The sequence below is a fragment of the Python bivittatus genome, unplaced genomic scaffold, assembly GCF_059951505.1.
Source record: "Python bivittatus isolate LINGU-HERP-01145 unplaced genomic scaffold, Pbiv_v1 ctg000700_np1212, whole genome shotgun sequence".
Classification (NCBI taxonomy): domain Eukaryota; kingdom Metazoa; phylum Chordata; class Lepidosauria; order Squamata; family Pythonidae; genus Python; species Python bivittatus.
The window spans coordinates 26778177-26803258 of NW_028277098.1; the positions used below are offsets into that span (position 1 = coordinate 26778177).

Sequence of the window (25082 nt, forward strand, 5' to 3'; positions counted from 1 at the left end):
CCCAAGTACACTTCAGTTATTTTCACATGATGGCAGTCCTACCTGATTTTTTTTTTTTTAACCTTGGGGGAAAAAAATGGAATAGCCAGGAAAAACTGACAGAAGAATAAAGAATGGGGATGAAATATGGAGGTATGTTGTAACCGGTGAACATATTTTATCAGCAGTTTCTATGCTATTTAAAAAAAATACATAACATTACAGAATTGTATCACAAGTGCAATGACTAATTTTGACAGCAGAACTTACCCCCAAACACATTTGCACTGGAGCACATGAAGTATTCCCCATTTTTCCTTTTGGAGATAATGAGCCATCATTTTGTAGAAAAATCTTGAAGTACCCTGATTAAATCAAAATTTTAAATACACAATTTCAGACAGTGGCTTCACAGAATGTAACTAAAGAACCAGCAAAACATAGATAATTTCTTATGTCTTTATTTTTATTTTTAAAACTATAATAGTTGAACTGTCATTAAGGCCAATCTCAAATATACTTTATTTAGAAACCTGGTGTTTGTTTCTCTGCAATATGAATATATGCCTCACAATAATGACACTGTTCCAAACATACATCCGTCTGGTGCGGTTTCCTGGAGAATACAAATAGGAATAATTAGATAATTATCTCTTGGGGATTGCAGAGTTTCTTGAGCTTCATCATTTAAAGTGACATCGAAGCTTATGATTGGTCATTCTGTATACCCCACAGAGGCTGTCTGGGGATTACTGATCAGGGACTTATTGTCATATCCCAGCTGCTGCATGAAGCTACTAGAAGAAAGGAGATTTGCAAGTATTTTCACCAGCACTGAACCAGGGGCTACACGAGCTATACGACTGGGGAAAGAGTAACTTCAAAATCTATAGGCATTATGCCAAAGGGAGGGGTGGAGGAGCAATAGAACATTTTGCAAAGAAATCTCTAAAGAATAAATTTAAGAGTTATTAAAGAACTCCACCCTGCTATTGCAGTTGATGAACTTTGTATCACAAGGGAAGATGCAAGAGATTTTCGGGAAGACATCTATCATTTAAAAGTGACAGCAACCTTAGCACAAGCAGCCAATTCAAATTCGGGGGGGGGGGGGAAGCAAATTAACCCTTTATTGGAAGTCAGGACAGTAACCCTAGCATGTACATGCTTCCACAAGTTTCAAAGGCAACATGCTTCTTAAGAAATTAAACACCAACACAATGCAAACTGGCAGTGTTCATTTTTCACTAACTTCTTTCATTTTGTTTTCCACTGAATGGTGTAGGTAACAATGTAATTTATGGCCTCTAGACTCCAAAAATGTATGTTAACTTCAATAAATCTATTTAAAATTATTATACCCTAACAAGGCAAAACCAAAATACCTTTGGTTGTGCGAAGTACCTTTTTCTCAGGTAACTGATAATGGTCAACATGTCTGTTTCAAAGGTTCTTCTGTAGCTAAGTAGCCAAAGTTTCCTTTACGATGCAAACTATATCTAAGTATTTTATTTTATACATTTAAATAGCCAGCTGGTACTATGGCACAAAAAGATTAAGATCCCCTGATAAAGTTTTCCATTCAATAGCAAAAGCAGTTCATAATTAAGGTAAAGGTAAGAAAAATTAAGGTAGTTTCTATACACAATATCCATTTCCAATTACAGATCAGACATTACTGAAGACAAAATGCTTTCATTTTAAAAAATGAACATGCCATACACATAAAAAGCTGTATTATAGGCTGTTTTCCTTTTTTCCCTCTATCATTTCTAAGTGCAGCTAGTATTTGGAGAGCAGAATGAAGTCCACCAGCAGTTCATAAAGTTTTAATTCAGTTTTATCAAGCAGTGAAGGGTATAACCATGCCTTCCTTCAAAGTAAGTTCCAGACTTTAATGGAACAAGCAATGTTGCCATTCTTGTACACCTCATCCAAAGGAACTCACTCTTCTTTCATTCACTGATACTTTCTTCTCTAGTGTAGCACAAATTGCACAACCAGCAATATAGAAAACTGCTATCAAATATAACCTAGATTTGGGTGCACACAAAATATTATAAGGTTATCTTACAACACTTAAAACTAGAATATACCATAGCATGCAAAATTCTAGAGTCAAGGAATAGTAAGCCATACATAAACTCAGCAGCTTTTTAATGCAGTTTTGACAGTTTCTCCATTTCAGCTGGAATATCATTGTCTTCTCCAAATAATCTATTAATATTGCACCTAATTCCTATTTCTAGGGTCCTCTAGATCTTTGTAAATCTTCCTAAGATTTTATTTAAATGGGTTCCTTTTATTCAAGCCAATATATGATTGCATGCATGTATGTATGTATAATGCCTTTTGGGGAAGGGAAATTCAGATGCAAAAAGAGAAAGCTATGGGTACCTGAAAGTAACAAACTCTGGAGGACAACAAAAACAAGTTTATTTTATTAGCGTCAGATTTCAACTTTCAGATGCATTGCCTTCTCTACTGTGGAGCTCAGTGGCAGCATGTATACAATTTCTAATGTAAGATTTCACTACAGAGTATCATAGCTAAGCCCTGCTATTTAACTATAAGGAAACAAGCCAATTTTGCTGTTGCACTCTCCCAAAAGTCACCTTCAAGATTTTTTTTGTACTGAAAAAGTAAATTTTGTGGGCACAACAGATGAAAGCAGATCATTCATGGACATTTCAACAAATCAAATGATATTTTTAAAACAGAAATGCTGCCCCATAGCTTTTCTTCATGTAAAAAAAATCCTTTATACCATTTTTCAATAGTAAAGTATACAAAGCTTAAGATAAAATCATAAATAGTGGAAGCTGCACATAGAATTAATTTTCAGCCCCAAAAGAAGGGGGGTGTCAAGTGGCTTTTATTTATATTGAAAGGGTCACGTGAGTATTCACCTTTACATTCAAACAACTATAAAGCACTAATTTTTATACCTGGCACCTCTATTTTTTACAGACAAACAGAAAATAACAGCATTTTTGGAACATAACAGTGGCTAAGAAAATCTAGCAGGTATCCAAAATAGTCTCCCGGAAACACCATCAAGGACAAGTGACCAAAGGTCTTATAATGATAGATTTACCTTGAGACATTCAGTAGTAAAGAAAGGATTATGAATACTGATAAAAGTTGTGGAGGGATGTATAAAAACACTATTAACTAGTTGTAATAGTTAAATGACAACTTACATTTTAGATTGTATTAGAAAAGTAGTGAATTGTCTTTCAGAGCAAACATTACTTTACCACATTTATATATTAGAAATGAAAAAGGCCATATTATTTAATAGGCTAAATTTTGCTGGGTCTTCAATTAAAACTGGACATTATGGTTTCTAAAATGTTTTATTGCTACAAACAAGTACATTTTATCACAAAAAAACTACAAGATCTGTCATAACATGTACTTTACAATGAGTGATGCAGTCCAGAAGACAGCCACACTCACAACATAATTCTAAGTTTATGATTCTAGAACTATTTACGTTGCATTTAGTTAAAAAGCTTTGTGTTGAAATGATTTTAACTTTCTACTTACTTTGTTTGTATCCAAATCTTAACATCAAAAAAGGAAAAACCAATGTTTACAAGGTACACAATATAATAAGTTCTAACAGCAAGGTCACTATAAAAGTTCAACTAAAAATGGGTTTACTTCCATTTTTAAGCAAAAGTGAAACTAGATTACAGAAGGACATCTTCAAATGGAATACATGCACAGGGTAGAGGATAACAAGAGTCTTGTTTTAACTATTAAGAAATTTTACATTTAACTGTAGGAACCGAAAAGTAAAAGTAGCACTTTCCTCTGCTTGTGCAAAATGGTTTGCATTTAATTATCTTCTGTTTGGTCAAGAGTAAAGTCAGTCTGTTCTTCCCCTTCTGCTGCTTCTTCCTCCTCTTCTTCCCCTTCTGCCTCCTCTTCCTCCTCCTCTTCTGCAGGTTCATTTGCCTTGTCTTCTTCTTCTCCTTGCTGTTCTGCATTTTGATCAGTGACTTCAAATGGATTTTCACCCTAATAATCAATAATTAAAATTAATCTGAAACAAATTCCATTAGCTGAAAAGTGCAATGACAGGAGTAAAAAAAAAAAAATTAAATCTAAAATTGGACTCCCAATTTCCAATTCATGGTGAAAACAGATGGTTGCCCATTTCACCATGTTGATTAACAACATTTAAAATCAAAATGCAAATAACATAAAACCACAATTACATTTTACACTTTCTATCCTATATCTTCTCAATTTCACTCTACTAAATTTGGAGTACTTTATAATCAAGAACATATAGTAAACACAATTCATGTACAGATCATTTATTTGAAATATGTCTGTGTTCAGTTTTGCTTGTAATTAGTTCATATCCACCACACAGATTTTTAACCAATATATATCCCCAGCTACTTCTTTCCCATGGCTTTTTCAGTACAGAATAATTAGGAGAAACTACAATACAACTCAGTGCAGAACTCAAAAATTCCACTGCCATCATTACTGAAATTAAGTGCACTACTTGCAGAAAGGTAAGTAGTGGTACTTACCTTTCTGCAAGCAGGTAGGGCAGGAAGCAGACAACTGTGTTTCCTTATCTAGTCCTTCTGGACAGTTCAACTAGATGGACATAAAATCCAGACATTGTAATAGTCTGGCTTTACAGCAGTGACCAACAATTCCGAAGGATAAATCTGATAATCCCTTAATGTCATCCCTTGATGTCATTCCCTTTTACTTCCTAAATCAAACATCATAAGGCATGTTGGGATGAAAGTATTATGTTGACCTTTATTCACATGATAAACTTAAATTCTAGAATAACCCAGTTTGAAAGTAGCAGGTAAGAGTTTTCTATAGGAAGCCACTATTTTTTAAATGTGTATTTATTTAAATAGTTTATACAGCCACCCATCTTGCAACAGTGACTCTGGGCAGCATATAACAATTAAAACCAAAACTAGGCAATAAGCCTACTGCCAATCAAGTTCTTAAACCATCTGAGTTATTTCAAGAGGATTTACTGGGGAAGGGGAAAGGAAGGACAGCAAAAACAATTACTCTTCAATGCTGTAAAGACAGCAGAATCCCATCTTGGATCATTCAGATGTGCTCATATTTTGTTTATGAGCTAGCTCTCTACTGGTGAAATGAAAAGAACGATCAGCATTTTTTCATGTGTCAAGATTTAATGATGTTGCCTATAATGTGTTTTTTTCTGGGCTTTTTTTCTGTTTGCCTTAGACTTTTCCCCCCTTTTTTCATGCATCAAAATGATAATAAAATAAATTTTTAAAAAATACATGTGGAGCAGCAACTGACATGTGTTATCTTAAACCTTGCAGAATTATGCAACATACTTATCCCTAAACTAAAAAGACAGGTACAATGCTTGCTTCAGAAATATTTTAATATAAAAATATATGCAACTTAATGTACAGGCATATTCATTGGATTAATCTATTAACATTCATTTAATTTTCCAGCCCTAGTTTCTATTGATGTATGAGCTGGGCTTTATAGCAACAACAAAAGTACAGTTTTGGATTTGTTAAATTAAAAGAAATTAATTTCATATAAATTTTAATCACTGCTGCTGCTGGAAAAATTAATCCATATTGCAAACTTACCTTGACATAGCGTTCATACCGTGCCTTCACTATAGGGTTATTCAAGATACTGGTAGCAGTTAGAACACTCTCTCTTTTAATTTGTTCTTTGTAAGTCTGTAAATATTCCAGAGCAACGTTCAATAAATATTACAACAAGAGCTGAATTAGCCAGATATGCAAAGTTGTCACTGAAGGAAAAATAATCTTAAAAAAGTTGAATTCTTACTAATTCTTACAGATCTAAACGTCTGTCATTACCATTTATACTGAAACTGATCGAGCAGGGGCCACAACCCATTACCAAATTAATTATATGGAATCTCCACTGAATATTCATGGTTTTGCATGTGGGAAAGGCCTTTTACAGAATTGAACAACCTGAGAGTCCAGGGCTGCATACAGCCCTAAACTTCTTAAATGTTAAGCAATTGCAGTGTTTAAATTAATTTTAAAAAAATTCTTAAACACATGAGGAGAGAGTTTCATTAACTGATTTTCACATATTTTTAGAATGTGTATTCTGAGACGCTACTCAGAGGTCATAAGCAGCCTTTGGCCCCAAGATCTTGCACTGCTGGCCTACTCCAATCTGACCCAAACTTGTTTTTACTTTAAAGGTATGTTCTGACAGGCTCTGAGACATCTTGATGATAAAATTATCCATAACAACTTACAGCAATGTCACTAACAGTGGTGTCTGATATTAAGTGCATTGGACAAATGTTGGTTGTTGATATGTGTCCTGTGGATGACCCACAATTTTTAATTAACACCTGGAAGAGAGGCTGCTTAGACAAGCTAGCTCTTCCTATTTATTCTTGCAAGTTGTAAGATAACAAACTTTCTGCTCTAACTCCAATTAGATAATGATTTCCCTCTTTTGTTGTAGCAGGTGCCCAGCAGCTGCTAGATGCTTAATCCTCATTAATATGTAACCTTCCTTTGCTAATGCCTAAACTAAGGCATCTGGGGGTGGAGGGGGAAAGAAAGGTTGCGGGGCTATAAAAGTGGCCCAGTGAAAGCAACCGCTTTGTGAGTAGAATTTTGGAGAGTGTCCCTGCCACTTGGGCTCACCATGACAGTCGGGGAAGGACTCCTGGAGCTGTAAGGAATTAATGGGGACAATTTAAATATGATGCTGTTTGTTTCAGTCCTGGCACCTCCTTTAATGTCCTCCTGCTTTGGTATCTGTCCAGCAAATTCTAAATTAGCCAGCAACACAAGAATTTCAGAAAACAATATGACCATGGTTCTTGATCTTATCTGGCCACACCTTTCCTGGGATTGTGCGCCAACTGTGGAGAGCAGCACTCACCACCTCTTTTTAAAATCTAATACTGCTTTGCTTCTCAGAGAGGATTTAAAGCTCCATGCAATCCCAGGAAAAGGTGCAGCTCCTTCAAGGAGTTTTAGACAAATGGCACGTTTGTAGCTCTGTGTGCTCTCAAATACCTTTTTGGAATTAAATGTAAAATGCTGCACAGCCTTAGAAACCAATTTAAGAAGAAAAAAGTGGATACTTCTCTTAAAACTGTGTTTTTTTACTTGTCACATAAACCTTCTGTTTTAACCACATCCCTTTCCACCCTATCTTGTCCATATGCAGCTATTTTTTTAGACCATAGGTGCACACAAACTTGAGCATGTGAGACAAGCAGAAGGTGGTCCCACACATAACCCAGTCCTATGCCATGCAGGATTTTATAGGTGATAACCAACATCTTGAAATGCACCTGGAACCTAGAGAGACTCAGCAGAGTTTGCAGAGTAGAGGTATTACATGGACATAATGAAAAATACTCTTAACTACACATGCCAATGCATTTTGAACTAACTGAAGCTTCCAGATGGTTTTCAAGGGCAGTTCTATGTATAAGTCCTGCAATAATCCAATCAGGAGATGACTAAGATGTGAATGACCATAAGCAAGCCTCCCCGATCCAGGAACAGGTGCAACTGGCACACAAAGTGAAGTTCTACAAAACCACATTTACTGCTTGCTCTTCAAGCAGGAACTGTGAGTCCAGGAAGACCCTCAAATTGTGCACTAAATCCAAGCAGGGTAGTGCAACCCCACCCAGAGTCAAAGATGAAATCTCTCCAATTCCAGGACCATGGAGTCCAAAACCCACAGCCATTTGGTCTTGATAGGGTTGAGCCAAAGCCTGTTCTTCCCCATCTAGATCCCCATAGCTTACACATATCAGGACCGAACCCTGACATTTTCACTTGGGTGGCCAGATGCAGAGATATACAGCTAATTATGATCAGCATACTGATACTGTATCCTGTGCCAACAGATAACCTCCTCTAGCACTTCGCGTAAAGTTAAAAAGGAGACGAGGGTCCTGAGGCACCCTGCAAAGCAGGCGTCTAGGATTAGACCACTCCACAACCATCAGCGACTGGAACTGGCCCTGGAGGAAAGAGAACCACAAAACAGCGGCCCCCACTCACAACCCCTTATGCCAGTCCAGAAGGATACCATGGTTGATGTATCAAAGACTGATGAGAGGTCAAGGAGGGACAGGATGGGTGCACTACCCCCATCCTGTGCCCACCACAGGTCATCATAAGTAGAACCAAAGCTGTTCATACTATACCCTAGTATGAAATTTGACTGGAAAAGGTCCACTTAATCCACTTCCTCCAGGACCCTTTGGAGCTGCAGACCAACCACTTTCTCAACAATCGTACCCAAAAAAGGAAGGTTGGACGCTGTACAAAAATTATCCGGACCTGTGGGATCCAACAATGGTTTCTTGAGAAGGGCAAACCACTGCCTTCTTCAGAGGCAGCAGGACTATCCCCTGAACAGGGCCACTGGCCAACACTTGGAAGACACAATAAGAGTGAGAAATAGAACACATTTTGTCACTCTTATTGTCACAAGGTAGACCCTTAGGCTCTTGTCTGTGTATAGTCAGATTCACTCCTGGTTTTCCCCCAGTGATGCTCTGGGCAGCAGCATTTCTTCTGTTGCTTCATCCTCTGGGGGTTTCTATAAATCAGGGTGCACACCGAAGTCTGCACACAGTGAGAATCTGTATAGGCATGATCTGATCTAAAACTGTCACTGCTGCTGCGCTCCAAGTGGTAACCAAGGCATTGACTGAACTGTGTATCAAAGCCTCAAGGACAACCCCAAGCTCCCTATGAAACCTAACTGGATTCATCAGGCACCTGGGACAAACCACTTGAATAGGTCCAGCCTCCTGGGAGGAGGGTGTGGTATCTGCAGTAAACTCTAGAGTTAGGTCCACAGTGCCCATGAAATCCCAGGCTGCTTTTGACTCTGTGTTCAAGGAAGGCAGTTTTAAGTCTCCCAAGACCATAACCTGGGGAACTTCACTACCAACCTAGGTATGGTACTGAGCAGTCCAGGCAGGTAGGCTAATACAGTAGCAGCAGTCTCAACTGTTCCCTAATGCCCAACCTCTCAAGTAGGGTTTCAAACTCAGTTATCTGCAGGGCAGCACCCCTGGCAACCCACAGAATCTCAAAAACAAATACAGGAACCCCCCTTGCCCTGGCCTTGGGGTTGCAGCTCGTGCCAAACCTAAAACCAATCCGGGTACATTTTGGAGAAGGGGAACACACACACACACTTGGTCCCCAGCCAGGTCTCAGTAATATACATCAAACCAGTCTTCTCATCCAGGATTTAATCCCAGATGAGGTGAGTTTTATTAGAGATGATCTGACATTGAAGAGCATCAGTTGGAGTCCAGAGCGAACTAAGGCTTGATAACCAGGAAGTGGGAATGAAGGGGCCAGAACACAGCCCTCCCCTGACTCCCATTATATCTCCCACTGCCCATTACCAACCCAATATTCCTACCTGCCCCGAATGCCCACTGTTACTTTCCTTATCTCTGACCCTTCTCCATCATGGTCAAGGGTGCCATTGATGCTAACAGCTTACATACTCTCCCAAGCTGATTGACTGGCACCAGGATGCTGGTGACAGGGACTCAGCATCCTTAGCACAAATCATACCGCCCTTCCCACTTCCCAAAACCATCCACACCACCCCAAACTCTCTGCTCTCTCTCAGGAGATGGATATACGTCACTTTTAGGAGTGGGAAGCAGAATGGTCACAAAAACCTTGCACTCTGATTCTTATCCTAAAAAAAGTCCCCTAAAGCCCAAAATTACTGAATATTGGCCACTCTGCCACCAGAAGCACAGATGACTTCAGTGATCCAGAATGTCTCTTATTAGTTCATACCAGTTTTTACTCCATTTGGCCAGAGATAACCTTACACCTTATTTATGCTCTGGTTGTTTCTGTGATATCCTATTTGCAAGTGTTGTGTATAGAGAATACCTTCTCCTCTAAATCTGCCTCTGTGGACCATAAGGTCATCAAGGCTCCCATCCAAATGCTTCAGAGTAGTGGGGCAAGATAGATGGCTTCAAGTCAGAGGATTTTTCACATGTGTACCCTGTCTTGAATGACCTTCCTCAAAAGGTTAACATGTGAAGGTACTGTGATATGCGATTCACTTCACATAGGTTCTTTGCATAATTTCTGAGGCCACTCTGGAATGTCTTAACCAAGTGCAGAAGTTCTTTCTGCCACTGGATGACCCAGAGGCTTCTGAAAAACTTCACTTTTCAGAAACAAGAAGTTGTGTTGCTTCAGAAAGCACCTTCAAAACAAAGCTTTGTCCAGCACTATGTACTATTTTTGAGTACCAGATGAAGATCTTTCTATATGCTTAGTCTTTTTAAGAACAATTTTTAGTGATTTCATATCTATGAAGAGTTTTATTTTGCTTCCAGTTTTAGCCTCATTTTTATATGCAGTAAGTTATTTATTCTTGCTGTTATCATTTTTATTGGCTTGCATTATTTTTTATTAGTTTGTATTTTTTATTAGTTTGTAACTGACATCTTCATTTAACTAAACTCTAAACAGATAAAGTTGTTTGTCTAGAGATCATACAAGTTTATTTTGGTACAACTATCTGCATTTAATATAGTAAAAATATGTACAGTGACTGCAGTGTTAGTCTATATAAACTCTTTGCTTCAGTTTAAATGACAGACAGCAGCAGCTCCAGTCTGAAATAAATTCACAAGCCCTCACTATTTTCATCAACAGCTGAATAGGATTTTAATTTCAGCATTAATTGTTATGATATACAAGTTCCATGCATATTCTATTTAACACATCAACATTGTAGGAAATAAAATTTGCTTTACATAGTATGGTAGTAGTTTTGTGTTTTAAAACATTTTCATGCTCTTCAAACTAATGTTTCCATGCTACCTAAAGACTGCCAGGCTTCAGCTTCTACAAGACGGTTTTTCAAACTGTGTTCCCCAGAATCCTAGAGTTCTGAGAACTTGATGTAATTCTGTAACAGACTAATGGCAAAAAAAAAAAAGTTGACTGAAACAGCAAATTTTCTCTCACTACATCTTTGTGTCTTGATCAGTGTTCTGGGAATTTTCTTTTGTTTTAACTAACAGGTTCTGCAGCCTGAATAGTATGAAAACCTAGAATACTTCTGAACACAAGGTAGCACACAAAATATTAATTTGGTAATCATCTAGCACTGTATTCCTACAGAAAATGGCAACAACATAATATTTTCGTTATTTTCCAGAAAAAAAGATTGTTTTACTAAAGGCAATTCAAAAATAGCAAGGTATTTTTTAATATCCCACAATCATGAAGCAACACCAATCTTTCTGCACTTAAAATTTAGGGATTTTTAAACAGATGTTCACATAAGGTTTTCAGTGCCACTTGAATTCAGTGGCACTTAGTTTGGGTATGTAAGATTGCTTAGTCATCTCATCTAAACAAAACTCCTTATTAATTCAGGGGAAAAATCTGTTTTTTCAAACCTGACATTATGTCAATCTGGACTGCAATTAGACTGCAATTTTTGGATCTTTAATTCTGGCTTTTAAACTACATGATTGAAAAATAAACATCTGACTAGTTACCACACAATATATACAGGTATGGTGCTTATTTGTTTGTTTTTTGCAATCTTTAGCCATTTTAAAAGAACCATAAAACCGTGATGTCTGGAATTTGAGATGCATAACTTAAAAGTCCAGAAAGTCCATAGAGCCACTCCAGACCTCTCTCTAAATTTGTCACTATTAGCAGCATTTACCACTTGCTCACATCAAGCCATTACAAACATGTCTCTCTCCAAAATTGAAACCATCCCTGCTGCCAGCTTTTCATATGACTGCCCTTGTTGAGTGCCCACTACCTATTCCAAATTGATCTTATTTTACTTTCTCCAGTAGTTTTCTTCCCTTTGACTGAACACCCTGTTCACTCTGCAAGGTGATATGTAGTTAGCATTCATGAGTTGGGATGACAAAGGGCTGTACGCATGTCTGAGAAAATACAGATGTATGCATCTGCTTTCATGCCATGTCTTCCTGACCCACTCATATATAGCTCCTCAATGCATCCCATAAAATCAATAAAGATTGCATTCCTTCTTTAAATGAACATGTGTAAGAAGATCTCTCCCTACTGAATAAATGATAAATGATTTTTGGCATAAATGCATTGTGCTGCTGCATCATCTCCATATCATACATTTTAAAGCTAATAAAAATATTAGTCAAAGTAAATCTCATAAAAGTGAAAAACTAAGAAGAGTGGGGGCAATTTTACTTATTTTGTTCCTTATTTATATGGAGGGAGAAGGCTCTTTTTACTGTTTCAGTAGTATTATGAAAACTCAGCAACCTTGATTGGAAAGAAAGACTATCTTTGTACTACTGTTACTTCTTACCAGTTCTCATATATTTGAAAGTACAGAGCGACATGAAATAAGATTAGGCAGGCAACCAAAGATGTAATCAAGGGGAGATTAGTATAGTAATCTATATCACTTATATTTTCTGATTACTTTGCACTGTGGAGTACAGTTATGAATTATGCTAACATGTTACATAGTCATCAAAGGTCTCAGGTCTCTGACAAAACTTCACAGAGAATTGACCAGTGCCCAGACTATGCATCTCTAGAGACACCTGCAACATTACTGAAATTCAGTTGAATAGATACGTTTTACCTGTTTTCCTTTTGCATGCTCAGGAGACTTTAAATGCTGCTGAACAGAACTGTGTAGTGCAGGAACATAGACGCTGCACGCAGAACAAAGAACAGTTTCGACTTTCATCATATGATCATCAGCTGTAACACCTAGGAAAGACATAATGGATATCTGAGATTAGGCCAAAAGAAAACAGTGAGGATTCTATATATAAAAAAGAAGCAAGATGGAATTTGCAAAATTAAAAAGGGGACAGATATATGGGAAACATTTCCAAGTATTCAATTACTACATAATGTATTTAAAAAAGAGGGGGGGAAAGGGAGAAATTACAAGTACTTTTGGTACTCCTTGCTTAACAATGGTAATTGGGACCAGAATTTCCATCACTAAGCAATGCAGTCGTAAAGCATGACATAATGTGACTGCATCACTTAGCGACGGCAATCCTGGCAGTCTCCGTTGCTATCAACAAGCGAGGATCACAGGCTGTTAAGTGAGGACCTCTTCGTGACTCCCTGCCAGATTCCAACAAGTAAAGTCAATGGGAAAGCCTGTAGGAAATTGCAAGTTCTGGGTGCCTCACAAGCAGGCCAGCAGGCAGGTAAGAAGCTGCTGTGGCGTGAGCGTGGCCAGGCCTGGCTGCTGCTGGATGCAGGAGGGTGTGCAGGTGGCTGCCATGCAAGCATGGATGGGTGGGGGGGTGGCTGCTACTGGGTGTGGGAGGGTGCACTGGTGGCCACCGCCGGGCCATGCAAGCGTGGCCGGGCTGCAGGTGGCTGCTGCCAGGTGCGGGAGGGCATGCAGATGGCTGCCGTAGCAGAGCAGGCACTACAGAGTGCAGGCAGGCACACTATGGAGTACGAGATCTCCGAGATCTCGAACTCCATAGCTGGGCTCCTTGGGAGTAAAAGGAGTGGAAGCGACTTACAGGAGCGTCTTGCAACCTTCCCTGCCGGCTTCCCTATTGTCTTTGCTTGTGGGAATCCGGCAGGGAAGGTCGCAAATGGCGATCACATGACTGTGGGGCACTGCAGCCATCCTACGTGTGAGCCAGTTGCCAAGCGCCCGGATCATGATCAAGCGACTGCGGGGGTGCTGACTGGTCATATGTACCACTTGTTCAGCACTGTTGTAACTTCGAATGGTCGCTGAACGAGTGGTTGTTAACCAAGGACTACCTGTAGTGAGGATGGGAACCTTACAGTGGGCTGTCAAATCGCTGGTAATAGAAGCAAGAAAACATTAAAAACAATTCAGCAATATACCCCATGCAATTAGAAAATGTATGAGTGATCTCCAAATATATCCTACATAGTCGCACTTAATTTTTCAATACTTCTCCCTCAGTATGAATTCCAAAAACTGCTAGTTTTATGTTTCAAAAACAGCTTCAGGATTCCAAGATTTTCCCTTCATGCTAATTTGACACGTAAGGACCAACTAGTCCCACATGCAGTTTTCCAAATAAATAAAACCCAAGGATCTAGAACCAAGTTGGAAGAAAAAACACCACTGTTTATTCTTGCTTCCTACTAAGTGGCCAAGATTTTACAATTTGACCTTGCAACATACTGAGCCTATGCAATAGAACAGCAGTGTTGAACTAGAACACATATTTTTACAGGCTACTTGCCTTCCATTACATCTTTTTCAGTAATCTGAGCAGCTTCCATTTGGCTTGTAGTCTGCTGTTTACGCATAGCAGTCTTCTTAAATTTATTCACCATACATTCCTAGAATACAAATTAATATAATTTTGGAGGAATCAAAAATTACTTTCACTTATCCCAAATTTACCTCCAACATTCTGAAATTCTAGATTCATCAGCCATAATTGAAACAATTATGGAATTAGGGACAGGAGAGCAGAATGTTTTTCTGTAAAAGTGAAGTCCTGATCTCTTTTCATCTCCCATCTTCACAAGTATTACATAAAATTGTACACTGATCAAATTAAAAAACCTCAAAAATTCCATAGCCAGGATAAGCCATGTCTACGAATCTTTGGCTCCCGACTTTGTGGTTATGTTTAGACCTGGCCAGTCCTATCAAATAGCCTTATGAGGAAGATAAAGGCAAAAATATGTGCCTAAATGGCCAACCAAGCATTGGATTTAGCACTGAGGTGAGGGATGGGAGGACACGAGAGAGAATTTATCGTTTGAGCTCCATTTCAGAAAATAAAATGTTTTAGTATGACAATGTTACAAGGTCAAACATTTTCAACATGCACACAATGAACCACATAGTTTAAAACCACACCCAAGTATTTCTTAAACAGATAATATTTATGCTTGGGTTTACACCAGACTTCACTGTTTCTGATTTTTTTTTTCCTCCTGAATATTAAGCTGTTAATTATAGCTCCCTGGATTTACGGAATTAAGATAGCTACTCACATGCAGAAACTCCATCACAACTTTGTCAAATTTGGTCTGCTTCTGAATGTGATCTAAAGTCTCCTGGTGAACAGCACTTTCAAGGTGAGCTTCAATGTCTTTCTCTTCAAATGTTCGAAATTTACAGAATGAGCAGGTGAATGCCATTCTAGCAGAAGATATAGGTACAGTGCATAATATTATTTTTCTTTTTGTTTTAACACTTTAAAAGCCATCTCATTAAGTTCTACATATCCAGAAAAAAATATAGATATAGCCCTGCCTACCCAAACTATGAGAAACAATTCTGTTCAGTTTGTTCTACGAGACCAGGACTTGAAGATCTTTACAAAGACCTTTATGAACCTCTGGTGCTTAGGAGCAGCTTCTTGCAAACATTTACTGATACTGTATGACGAACTACTATAAAATTCAAAATAATTAAAAATATAATATAGCAAGTCTACATTATTAATGCAAAAGATCAATTTAGCATTCCCCCATTTACTGTACTTTAACAGAAAAGGAAAAGCATTCACTTCAACTTTATTGTTAAAACAACAGCCATTTTATGTTTAAGCTTGTCAGTACAACACACAGGGTAGCTAATTTATCAAAGTTTAATGGAATTGAGACAACTGAATATTCCACTGCTTAATGAAATTATCTTATCAAACAGTTAACCAGAAATAAACATATCTTAACGCTTAACATTTTTCAACTATATTACAAATGCAGACATTGCAAGTGACATTGTGAGTTAGTGTTTTGAAGATTACAGTGAGTTTATGGACAAAGCGAAAATTGAATCTAAAATTTTCTGACTCAAACCTTTAGGCATCATACTAGCTTATAAAGCAAAATAAAAATCTGTAATGAATTTTAAAAAAACAGTTACTTGGTCTGGGCTGCAAGAAACCAGACAACCACCAGATGGCACCAGAAGGTTAGAATTTTCTGTCTCTCTGCTGCTGTCTGGATTTTTACAACCCAGATCTGGTAGCACCAGAAAAAAATACCTTTGACAACACTATTCTTCACTACTGTATCTAAATCATTATCAAGGGGACTCCTCAACATGGCTTACTGGCATTCTGTTCTTGTAGGGGATTTCATGGGTATTTCAGAATATTCCCTGGGTTTAATGGCTTATCATGCCCGTAAATCACAAAAAAAATAACCCAGATATATGCAAACATGATATGACAGCATTGAGATTTAGATACAAAACACTGTGGAAGAAACAGAGCCTAGAGAAGATATTACTGCCATTTTGCATGCCCCTGAATTATGGCTGGGACAAATTCATGACATTTCCACCACAAACCTGTAACCATCACCATACTTTTCACTGTTTTTCTCCCTCCTACGCCTTTGCTTCTCTCTTCTTGCCTCAATTCGACGTTTTTCTTCCTCTTCATTTTTTACTTCTGGCTTGACACCTAAAAACAATTAAGAGATAAATAAATACTTAAGTTCTAGACTCTAACCAGGGGAAAATTTGAACTTACCCTACTACCTTTCAGCATTATTTATGATCTCATAAGAAGGAATAATTCATGCCATGTGTGATGATGGCATCTATCAGGATGTTGCTGAATTAAAAGGAAAAAATGTAGTTTTTAACATTTTGTGATACGTGTATGATTAAGGGTCATGTTCATAGGAGTAATATTCAGAATTGAAGCCTAGCCTTATTATGCCAAGATAATAAAGGCCTTAAGTAAATGTTGAGAGTAACAATGGGAAATTGCCTCAATTGTTGGGCCTACAATTACTATAATTTCATGTTTATTGTTACATAAAGTTTGTTAAAACTAGATACTTCCTGGCTTTATTGTGAAGACAGCTTACAGAATATATGACAAGAAAACGCATGCAAGATTCCAAAAAAATAAAAAGGGGAACTTCTACTGTGAAATAGCCCTACACGGCATGAGACCAGGCTATTTGAGGGCCCACCAGTTCCCGATCACATCTACCAGTCCCATCAGGTCCAGCAGGAGGGGTATGCTGTGGGTCCTGTCTGCTAAAGAATTCCATCTGACAGGACCCAGATGACATGCCTTTTCTGTTGTGGCCCCCACGCTGTGGAACATCATCCCCCCCCGGGGTGAGGTTAGCCCCATCCTTGTTAGCCTTTTGGAAGGCCCTGAAGATGTTTTTTTTTTTTTAAGCAAACTTGGGGATCCCATGTAGAGCCCACGCATTGGTTGTATTATGTCTAGTGGGATATTTTTCTCCCTCAATCTTGCTTTTATTTTATGTATTTTCGAAGTGTTTTTATGGTTATGACATTGTTTTAATTGTTGGTTGTACGCTGCCCAGTCTCACATTGTGTGAGATGGGCGGCTATATAAATTTGTTGAAATAAATAAATAAATAAAACAGAAATACAAGAATAGGTATCCTGATTTTCCCTATACGAGTAGTGTATTTCAACATACATATAAAATGTTTTAACATTCCTTATTTTTCTAAACCTGTGATTGCATGCCAGAAAAAGTAACTTCAATTTTTTCTCTATTTAAGGGGCTGCCTTTTTATAGGGGAGGCAGGCTTTCAGTCCATATATCAAATGGGGAGTTATATGTCAATCTGGACATGATTTTCAAGCAGCCAAACAGCTGTTCCCTCCTTTACCTGTCACTTAGAAATAAAAGTCTGCCTTATTAAAAACAGGTATTAACAACAAGCTATCGATTTCCCAATTGCCAAACAGCATCTAATGTGGAAATAATAATTAAAGTATTATACAAATATTTTTGGAGGTAATTGTACAATTTCCATTACCTAGGGATGAGCAGAAAGAAGATATGGATCTAACAGCAGAGAAATTTCTGACTCCTATTTGTTGAACAAGAGACACATAGCTCTGTCAACTGTCATAAATTATACTGCTGAAATTAAGAAAGCTTAGAATGACCAATATTGATTTTTTTGTGGAAAAACTTTGAGTTTTGTTTCATTTGAATATTCAAAACAAAGGGCCCAGGGCCCAGAATTCTTTAGTACTGAGTATCCGCATCTTGCACCAGACTTTGGTTTACGAATCTTGGATTCTTTTTAAAAGACAAAGGAGATACGTAAGCCTGCCCACTCATATACTACAAGCTATAGGAGTAATGGCACTCTATTTTACAGAACAAACACTCCCTAGTATCGTACATACCCTAGCCCAGGCGCAGGGAACTGCTAACCTATAGGCCTCTGCGCCCCTAGAGCCTCTGAATCTTCTCTGTATATCCTCCCATAACACTATCAGGCTTATCAAAAACAAAAGCAAAAAACAAAGCAAGCTGCCATTCATGTTAATGGAATAATATTTTAAACCTAACAGTTGAGCAGGAAAAGTCTGAGTGGGGAAGAAAGAGCAGGAAAGGGAAGAGTGGAAAAGAGTGGAAAGGAAATGCATGATCCACCACTAGCTCTGCTCATCTCTAGTTTGCAGTCCAAGACTTTTTCTCCAGTGATCATGGATCTTGACATAAAAAAGACCAGGTTCTCCACGTCTGTTCTAGCCCCTACCACCCAGAAATATCCCCAATACCCTCCAAAATACTATACAGGGATAAACTTGCAATGTTGCATCTTACCTCTGAAGCCCAAAGGATATGCAAATGAGTCCTGTTTAATTTCTTTGTAAGTCATTTGCTTGAGTTCTGTAGAGAGACACTGCTACATCTTGCCTTTCAAGACCAGCAAACAACTTTAAATCCTAGCCTAGCACAGACCTGGAGAAGGGATGTCCAAGTCCATATATGAACCTGATACTTTTATTTGAAGAGTTGAATGGGAACACATAAACATTTGCTAAAGTACCATTGACTAACAGATCTACAGACATACTGCTACACTAAACAGACTTTAAATCTGAAGGTGGTGCATCTGGGGGAGAAATAAGTCCACTTGGCTTCATCATTAAGAGCAGTGCAAATTTTTAAAAGCACAAGGTAATTTAATAGAAAGCCTATTACACAGTATGAGATATGCCCACAATTTTTCGAGACAAGAAACTTCATGTAGCAAGTTCCCAGTACACTTCAAACCATACAGATTATATACAACAGCAAAGCACAACAGGGGAAAGAAGTTTAGAATAAAATTTCAGTTTCAGATGTTGAATTTTCTTGCTTGTGGGCTGGAAGATATGTTTTAGTAACTGAAGCATTTAGAAAAAGATAGTTTACCTGTTTTAATAAGCAGCATATATACACACAATCAATTTTTGGTGAAGAACAGCTGGTAGTTGGACTACTTTAAAATCAATACCTGATGAAAATATTCAGTAACTAAAAAGTAAGGATCATCAATACTAGAACACTCATTTTAAGTGATAGTGTTAACCCTAAAAGAAACAACAAGTCAAAGAGACGGTATACATTGTCTGGATATTGAAAAGAAAAGTGTATCACAAGCAAGAAATGATTTGTTTGACACAGTCACTGATCATTGCAACCTAAGACATTCAATTTGAAGGATGAACAACCCATTCAAATACTGCAGGAAATAGCACAATTAATCATGTGCAGCTTTTATTTAAAGGTATTTCACCAGGTGAAACTGTAAAGGCATTATATCTTGAGTTTTACCTGATAAAACAAGCAGGCTTACCTTCAAATGCCTGATAGATGCCATCACAGGCATCTTTTGTAAAGTCTTCATCCGTAATTGTGTCACATGGTTCAGCTTCATTATCCTAATGAAAGGTCAAATGCACAAGTTTCCAGAGTAAACAGAAGAGCTGACAAAATGTGCCATATTATTTCCAATAAAGGAAGTATTCATTTTAATCCAATTGGCTGAAGTGATCAGCTTGCAGAGGAGTTAATTTAAGGAAGTCAACTCCAGTTCATTATATGGAGTTAACTGTCAAGCAGTCACACATCAAAGAGTCATGTCTTATATAACAGACTATTTAAAGCTGTATTTATTATTCAATGTAAACAGTATTTGGGGTAATTGATTTATGTATGATCTGATAACATATTCTCATCAACTGAGTATGTCATATACAAGGACATTTGTATCTCGCTCTACTGTCAAGGCTAAACTTGAAGCAATTGTTTTCTTATGCAAAAACTGCTGCCCAACTTGAAATGAAAATGTCTTTTTGCATTATCTTACTGGATACTTACATGTTTTACTATATTCTGCTTTTTATTTGATCATTCTTCATGCTTTGAAATGTAACATTCAACTGTCTCATCTATCCCAACAGTATTTCAAGAAGTGTTTGCTCTCAAGAATAGCCCTCTGATTTTTTTGAAGAATTCAAACCAAAGTCCCATCATCAGCTGCAGAATCTTTTATGAGGTGACACTTATCTCATAATACCAGCATCTTCCCACAAAGCTTTTGGTAGAAAGCACACAAGCATTTTTGTTCTATCAGGCTTGAGTAGTGGTAAGAGGACATTACTATGGAATATCAGTTCGTTACAGCTGTTTTAATGTTTTAGCTGTGCACATTCTTTTATATATTATATTGTGTGAGGTGAAATTATTTAGATTTTGATATTACCCTGTGTATTGCCATTTTACCATTGGAAGACCTGAAAGACTGGGTTAGGGACAGATTGTCATGGTGAAAATCTATCTATGTGGTCATTAAGAGTCAACACTGACTGACTGCACATAATCAATCACCATTTTAAACTGTCAGCTGCCTAAAGATCTCAGAGTTCAAATGATTAACCATTTTTATAAATGAATCTACAGAGAAGTCAGAAATAGTTCAGAGATTCTGATGCAATTTTTTTAAAAAATGCAGCTTCATACCAACTAAATCATATTTCAAAATTCTAATGTGTCAAAGCAGCCAGGCACTTAAAATGTTTTCTAATCCTGATTTTGATTGAGAACCCAGATTAAAATAATGGTAAGTGAATGTTTTTATATAAATGAATGGTCATAATCTGGCCTAAATTGAAAACTGAACACTGCTTGCCCACCAATGATTTTGAATACCTCTGTTATCTTTCAGTGAAACTAACTGAATCTAGATTAATTGAGATTTTTTGTAAAACACTACTTCAAAGCTTTTAAAGTTCCTATTTTAGTTATGTTCAATAGAGTTAAACATTTCTTAGAAATCCAGATTTTAAAGTTATATGGTCTGCATCTGCCTACTTTTAAATTCAGTATTATCAGAATTGATTTTTTAAAAGTGTCTCTGGATTGCAACCACAGCTTCCAAAAGAAATTCTACATTCCAACAACATTTTTTCATGTGGTACCAGATGTTGTTTCAAAATTCTACCAGGAAAAGACTGAGAAAGCCCACTATGTAGACAGATATCTCTGTTCTTGAGAAAATGTTTTTGAGAAATTAAAGTAACTATTACTTTAATGAACTGTAATGCCTGATGCAAAGTACAATATTTTCCAAAACTAGATCTTTACCTCTGCAGTAGTTATCTTGCTTGGTGTCCTTGGGTCTATTAGCATGAAAGGAGGAAGAAATTCAAGAAAATCAAACTGCAATTAAATGTTTTGTCTCCCCTAGCAATTTGTTTAAATCCTTGGAGAACTGGGAAAATAGGAATCTTGGACACAGAAAATCAGAAGGAAACATTAAAGAAATGGGCATATAATAATAGCATCTTATATATATTAAAAAACAGGGAAAATACATAGAATTTGACTTAGCCGAGTTCTTTTTTCCAAACACTGAAATTATACCAAAACTGAAAATGCAGTAGACCATGTGGGATTATATCATCATACTGTGTAATTGGTTTTCCATTAATTTGTTATACATCTCTTAATTTCAATTCACAACTGTTGCTTATATCATATGCATGATTATTCTTCATAGTATTGTACCTAAGATCGGTATAATTTTCTATACTTATTCTCAATCCAGGAATAAAATAACATATCTGAACAATTAAAGACATTTCAACAGACAACCAACTTGAAAGCAAGAAGTTAGGAACTTGTAAACAACATTTTAGATTAATTTGATTAATTTAGAAAATAAGAACGCTTAGTAGTAAAAGCCATTAAAATCAATATATTCAAATTTAGACTGGTTTTAAATCTCAAATAAAAGTATGGTAGCTAGTTTTTAACGGTATGTAGTAAATACAAGTTCAATAGGGAGAATGTATTGTTAAATCATTACTTGTTATAATAGAGATGTAGCTGTAAGATATATGTATGTTTTGTTTTTATATTCAAGGAAGGGGGGTCAACTCTTAACAACATAGTAAAAGGAAAAGAGAGGAAGAGAAAACACATTGGAAGGCAAAATATTGAGGGGGGGGGAAGGAGAGAGAGAAGGAAACACTGACTCTTGTAAATGATAATCTTTTAACCTAGCCAAGTATGTGATAAATGTTTCAGTCATGTATTTGATACTTGTGTAAATGTTTATTATACTGGCTACCTATATATAGAAGAAACTATTCCTAATATATTCCACAAACAGAAAGCATAAGCATTTTAGCTTATTACAGCAGTCATTCTCCCACATCTACTATGATGTTTATTTTCAGAAGTAGCATCCATTCAACGAGCATACAGGGGACAGGCAGAAGAAATTAAGCATTATCTTGAAATATTTTGGCAAAAGCAGCACTGATGGCTACCCAGCTTCCATCATACAGGTAGTCCTTGCTTAATGACTGCCCAGTTTAGCAACCATTCAAAGTTACGATGGCACTGAAGAAGTAACATTATGACCGGTCCTTGCACCTGCAACCATCGCAGGCTCCTCGCGGTCACATGATTGAGATTCGGGCACTTCACAACTGGCGGGCATTTATGGCCATTGCAGTGGTCCATGGCCACACAATCACCACCTGCCCACTTCACTGCTGGCTTCCGACAACCAGAATCAATGAAGAAGCCGGCAGTAAAATCACAAGTCACAGTCATGTGATGTCTCACTTAACGACTGCAGATGATTCACTTAACATCATGACAGAAGTGAGGTTGTAAGCCTGGCGCAGTCACATGATATCTCAATTAACAACCATGTTGCTTAGCAACAAAGTTGCTGGTCCCAATTGTGGTCATTAAGTGAGGACTACCTGTATTGGGATTTATTGGGAAGCAGTATGTAACCTTTTATGACCATTCCCCCCATCTCTCATTGGATTACAATTCGTTCTATCCTCTTATTTAGCCTATTCACTGACATGATATATATTTTATCAATAGAAAAGCATTATGGAACGCTCACATGCCAACTTCTGTTCTCTCAAACCTCATCATTCAATCACAACTTTTTGGCCCATCCAAACAACGTAATTGTTTAAAGAATAAAAACCCATGCAAAAAAGCCATTCACTGGCATGTCACTCAAGTCACCCTTAAAAGTATACATTTCTGAATGAATGTCAATAATGATGTTCTTATGCAAAGAATATGTTAAGTTTGGGGGGGAAGGGGGAAGTGTTTTTTTGTTTTTGATTGCTTTGAAAAGCACTGAAGTCTACATCAAAGTAAGCCAAGCACTAGTCCCACCAAAAAATATTTTATAGAAGGAATTGGCTAATGACAAACATTTGCTTTCTACCATAACTGATCTAAATCTGAGTATCAGATTTCCTTAAGCATACATATACAAAGAACTGAATTAGAATCAACTATTATTCTGTTGATAACAGTCCTATAGCATCTCATGTAGCAAGCAGTCTTCACAATAAAAGAAGCCAGAATAAATATATCTATATGTATCAAAAGATTAAATTTCCTTCGAAGTGTTTAATCAAGAGCATAGGCACAAAGCTAATGAAGTATCTTGTAAATATCTTAATAAAAATTGTAATTTGTGCCACTAAGGTCAATCCCTATGAACAGCTGGTAACAGCAGGGGCTTTGAGGCTGGAAAATGAGGAACAGCAATGCATTATAAATGTATCCTCTCAGAAAATGTTAAATAGAGCTGTAATTCACATCTTTCGTTCAATTACTTACTAGGTTTGTTTTGGTTCATCTTCACAATAGGTTTTGTCAGTTTGGGTTTCTTGATAAATGTCCCACCTGGTTTATTATACGGCTGCTGTATCATTTTTCTCTTTATTCCTCGTGCAGCTACTGCTGCAGAACTGGGTTTGTTATGATAGTCTACCACAATTCCAGGTCTATGCATGCCTCCAAAGTCTCCCATATACTGTAAATAGGTGAAGACCAAGTATTAGGAAATGATGTGGCTGACTGTAAACAATCTAGCTTATATAACAACATGTTTAAAAATATTTTAACTCAAGAAAAAGAATGCAATACTAGTAAGTTAACACACATCAGAATTGCAAACTGATTAGTTTTTAAAATATCTGACCTCAAAGTGTCAAATGGATTTCTGCTTATTCAAAATCATTAGTCCAGACTATGAGCCTTGTTAGAATTTTACCTATGTTCACTCCCTTAGGATTCTCCAAATAATGCCTCAGACAAATAAACAAAAGAAAAAATATTTCTACAAAGCTGCAATATGAGAGTGTAAATGTAAAGCTTAGGAAAAAAACAGAAATGAGTCATAAAAATCTCTGCCTGAAACTTTCATCGTTTCTCTTTTACTATGATTAAAAATGTTTCGAAATAACCTTCTGATGGTTCAAAATGTGTTCTTTGAATATCCACATAAGGTATTTTTTGTGTATACTGTTGAGTATGTTTAAAATTTGTTAATATCCAAATAAGCTTTTATCCCTTAATATTGTGATGCTATTTCAGTTTAATTTATAAAACTTCTTGCTTACTATAAAATACATATGTTTTATTTTCAAAGTTTATTTTTCCTACTTCCCTTTTTCTCAAAACATGTATATCCACAATAGAGAGTACAATCCTAAGCATGTCAGCTCAGAAATAAGTGCTAGTAAGTTCAAACTATACATGGAATAAAATAAGTCTCACTGAACTCATTGGAGTTTCTTCTGAAAATACATGGATAGGATGAAGTAATTTATTGTTTTGAGGCAACACATCTCATACATCCCTACTTTCACTTAAAACAGCAATTTCCAAATAAATACACATAGAATTCTTTATGTGAGCCATCTCAGCAGGGATTTTAAGACTACTATGTAAGTAGTATAAATATGTG

At 37.0% G+C, this 25082-nt stretch overlaps 1 protein-coding gene across 6 annotated transcripts in view; it reads right to left on the bottom strand.

The window, feature by feature from the left end:
• Nucleotides 1–332: 332 nt before the first annotated feature.
• Nucleotides 333–25082, bottom strand: part of ZNF326 (zinc finger protein 326) — a 37166-nt gene continuing 12416 nt past the window's right edge. Inside the window, exons 4-12 of one of the 6 annotated variants that reach the window (XM_007427584.4) lie at nucleotides 23951–24146; nucleotides 21428–21462; nucleotides 19638–19722; nucleotides 16369–16465; nucleotides 15045–15192; nucleotides 14279–14378; nucleotides 12661–12791; nucleotides 5616–5711; nucleotides 333–4008 (exon numbers count right to left, since the gene is read on the bottom strand). In XM_007427584.4, coding sequence (XP_007427646.1) covers nucleotides 3826–4008; nucleotides 5616–5711; nucleotides 12661–12791; nucleotides 14279–14378; nucleotides 15045–15192; nucleotides 16369–16465; nucleotides 19638–19722; nucleotides 21428–21462; nucleotides 23951–24146 — 1071 coding nt within the window. In that variant the 3' untranslated portion in view covers nucleotides 333–3825. Of the gene's footprint in view, nucleotides 4009–5615; nucleotides 5712–12660; nucleotides 12792–14278; nucleotides 14379–15044; nucleotides 15193–16350; nucleotides 16466–19637; nucleotides 19723–21427; nucleotides 21463–23950; nucleotides 24147–25082 lie in introns of all 6 variants that reach the window. The other 5 variants (XM_007427583.4, XM_088153847.1, XM_088153846.1 and 2 more) reach the window with 5 other exon arrangements.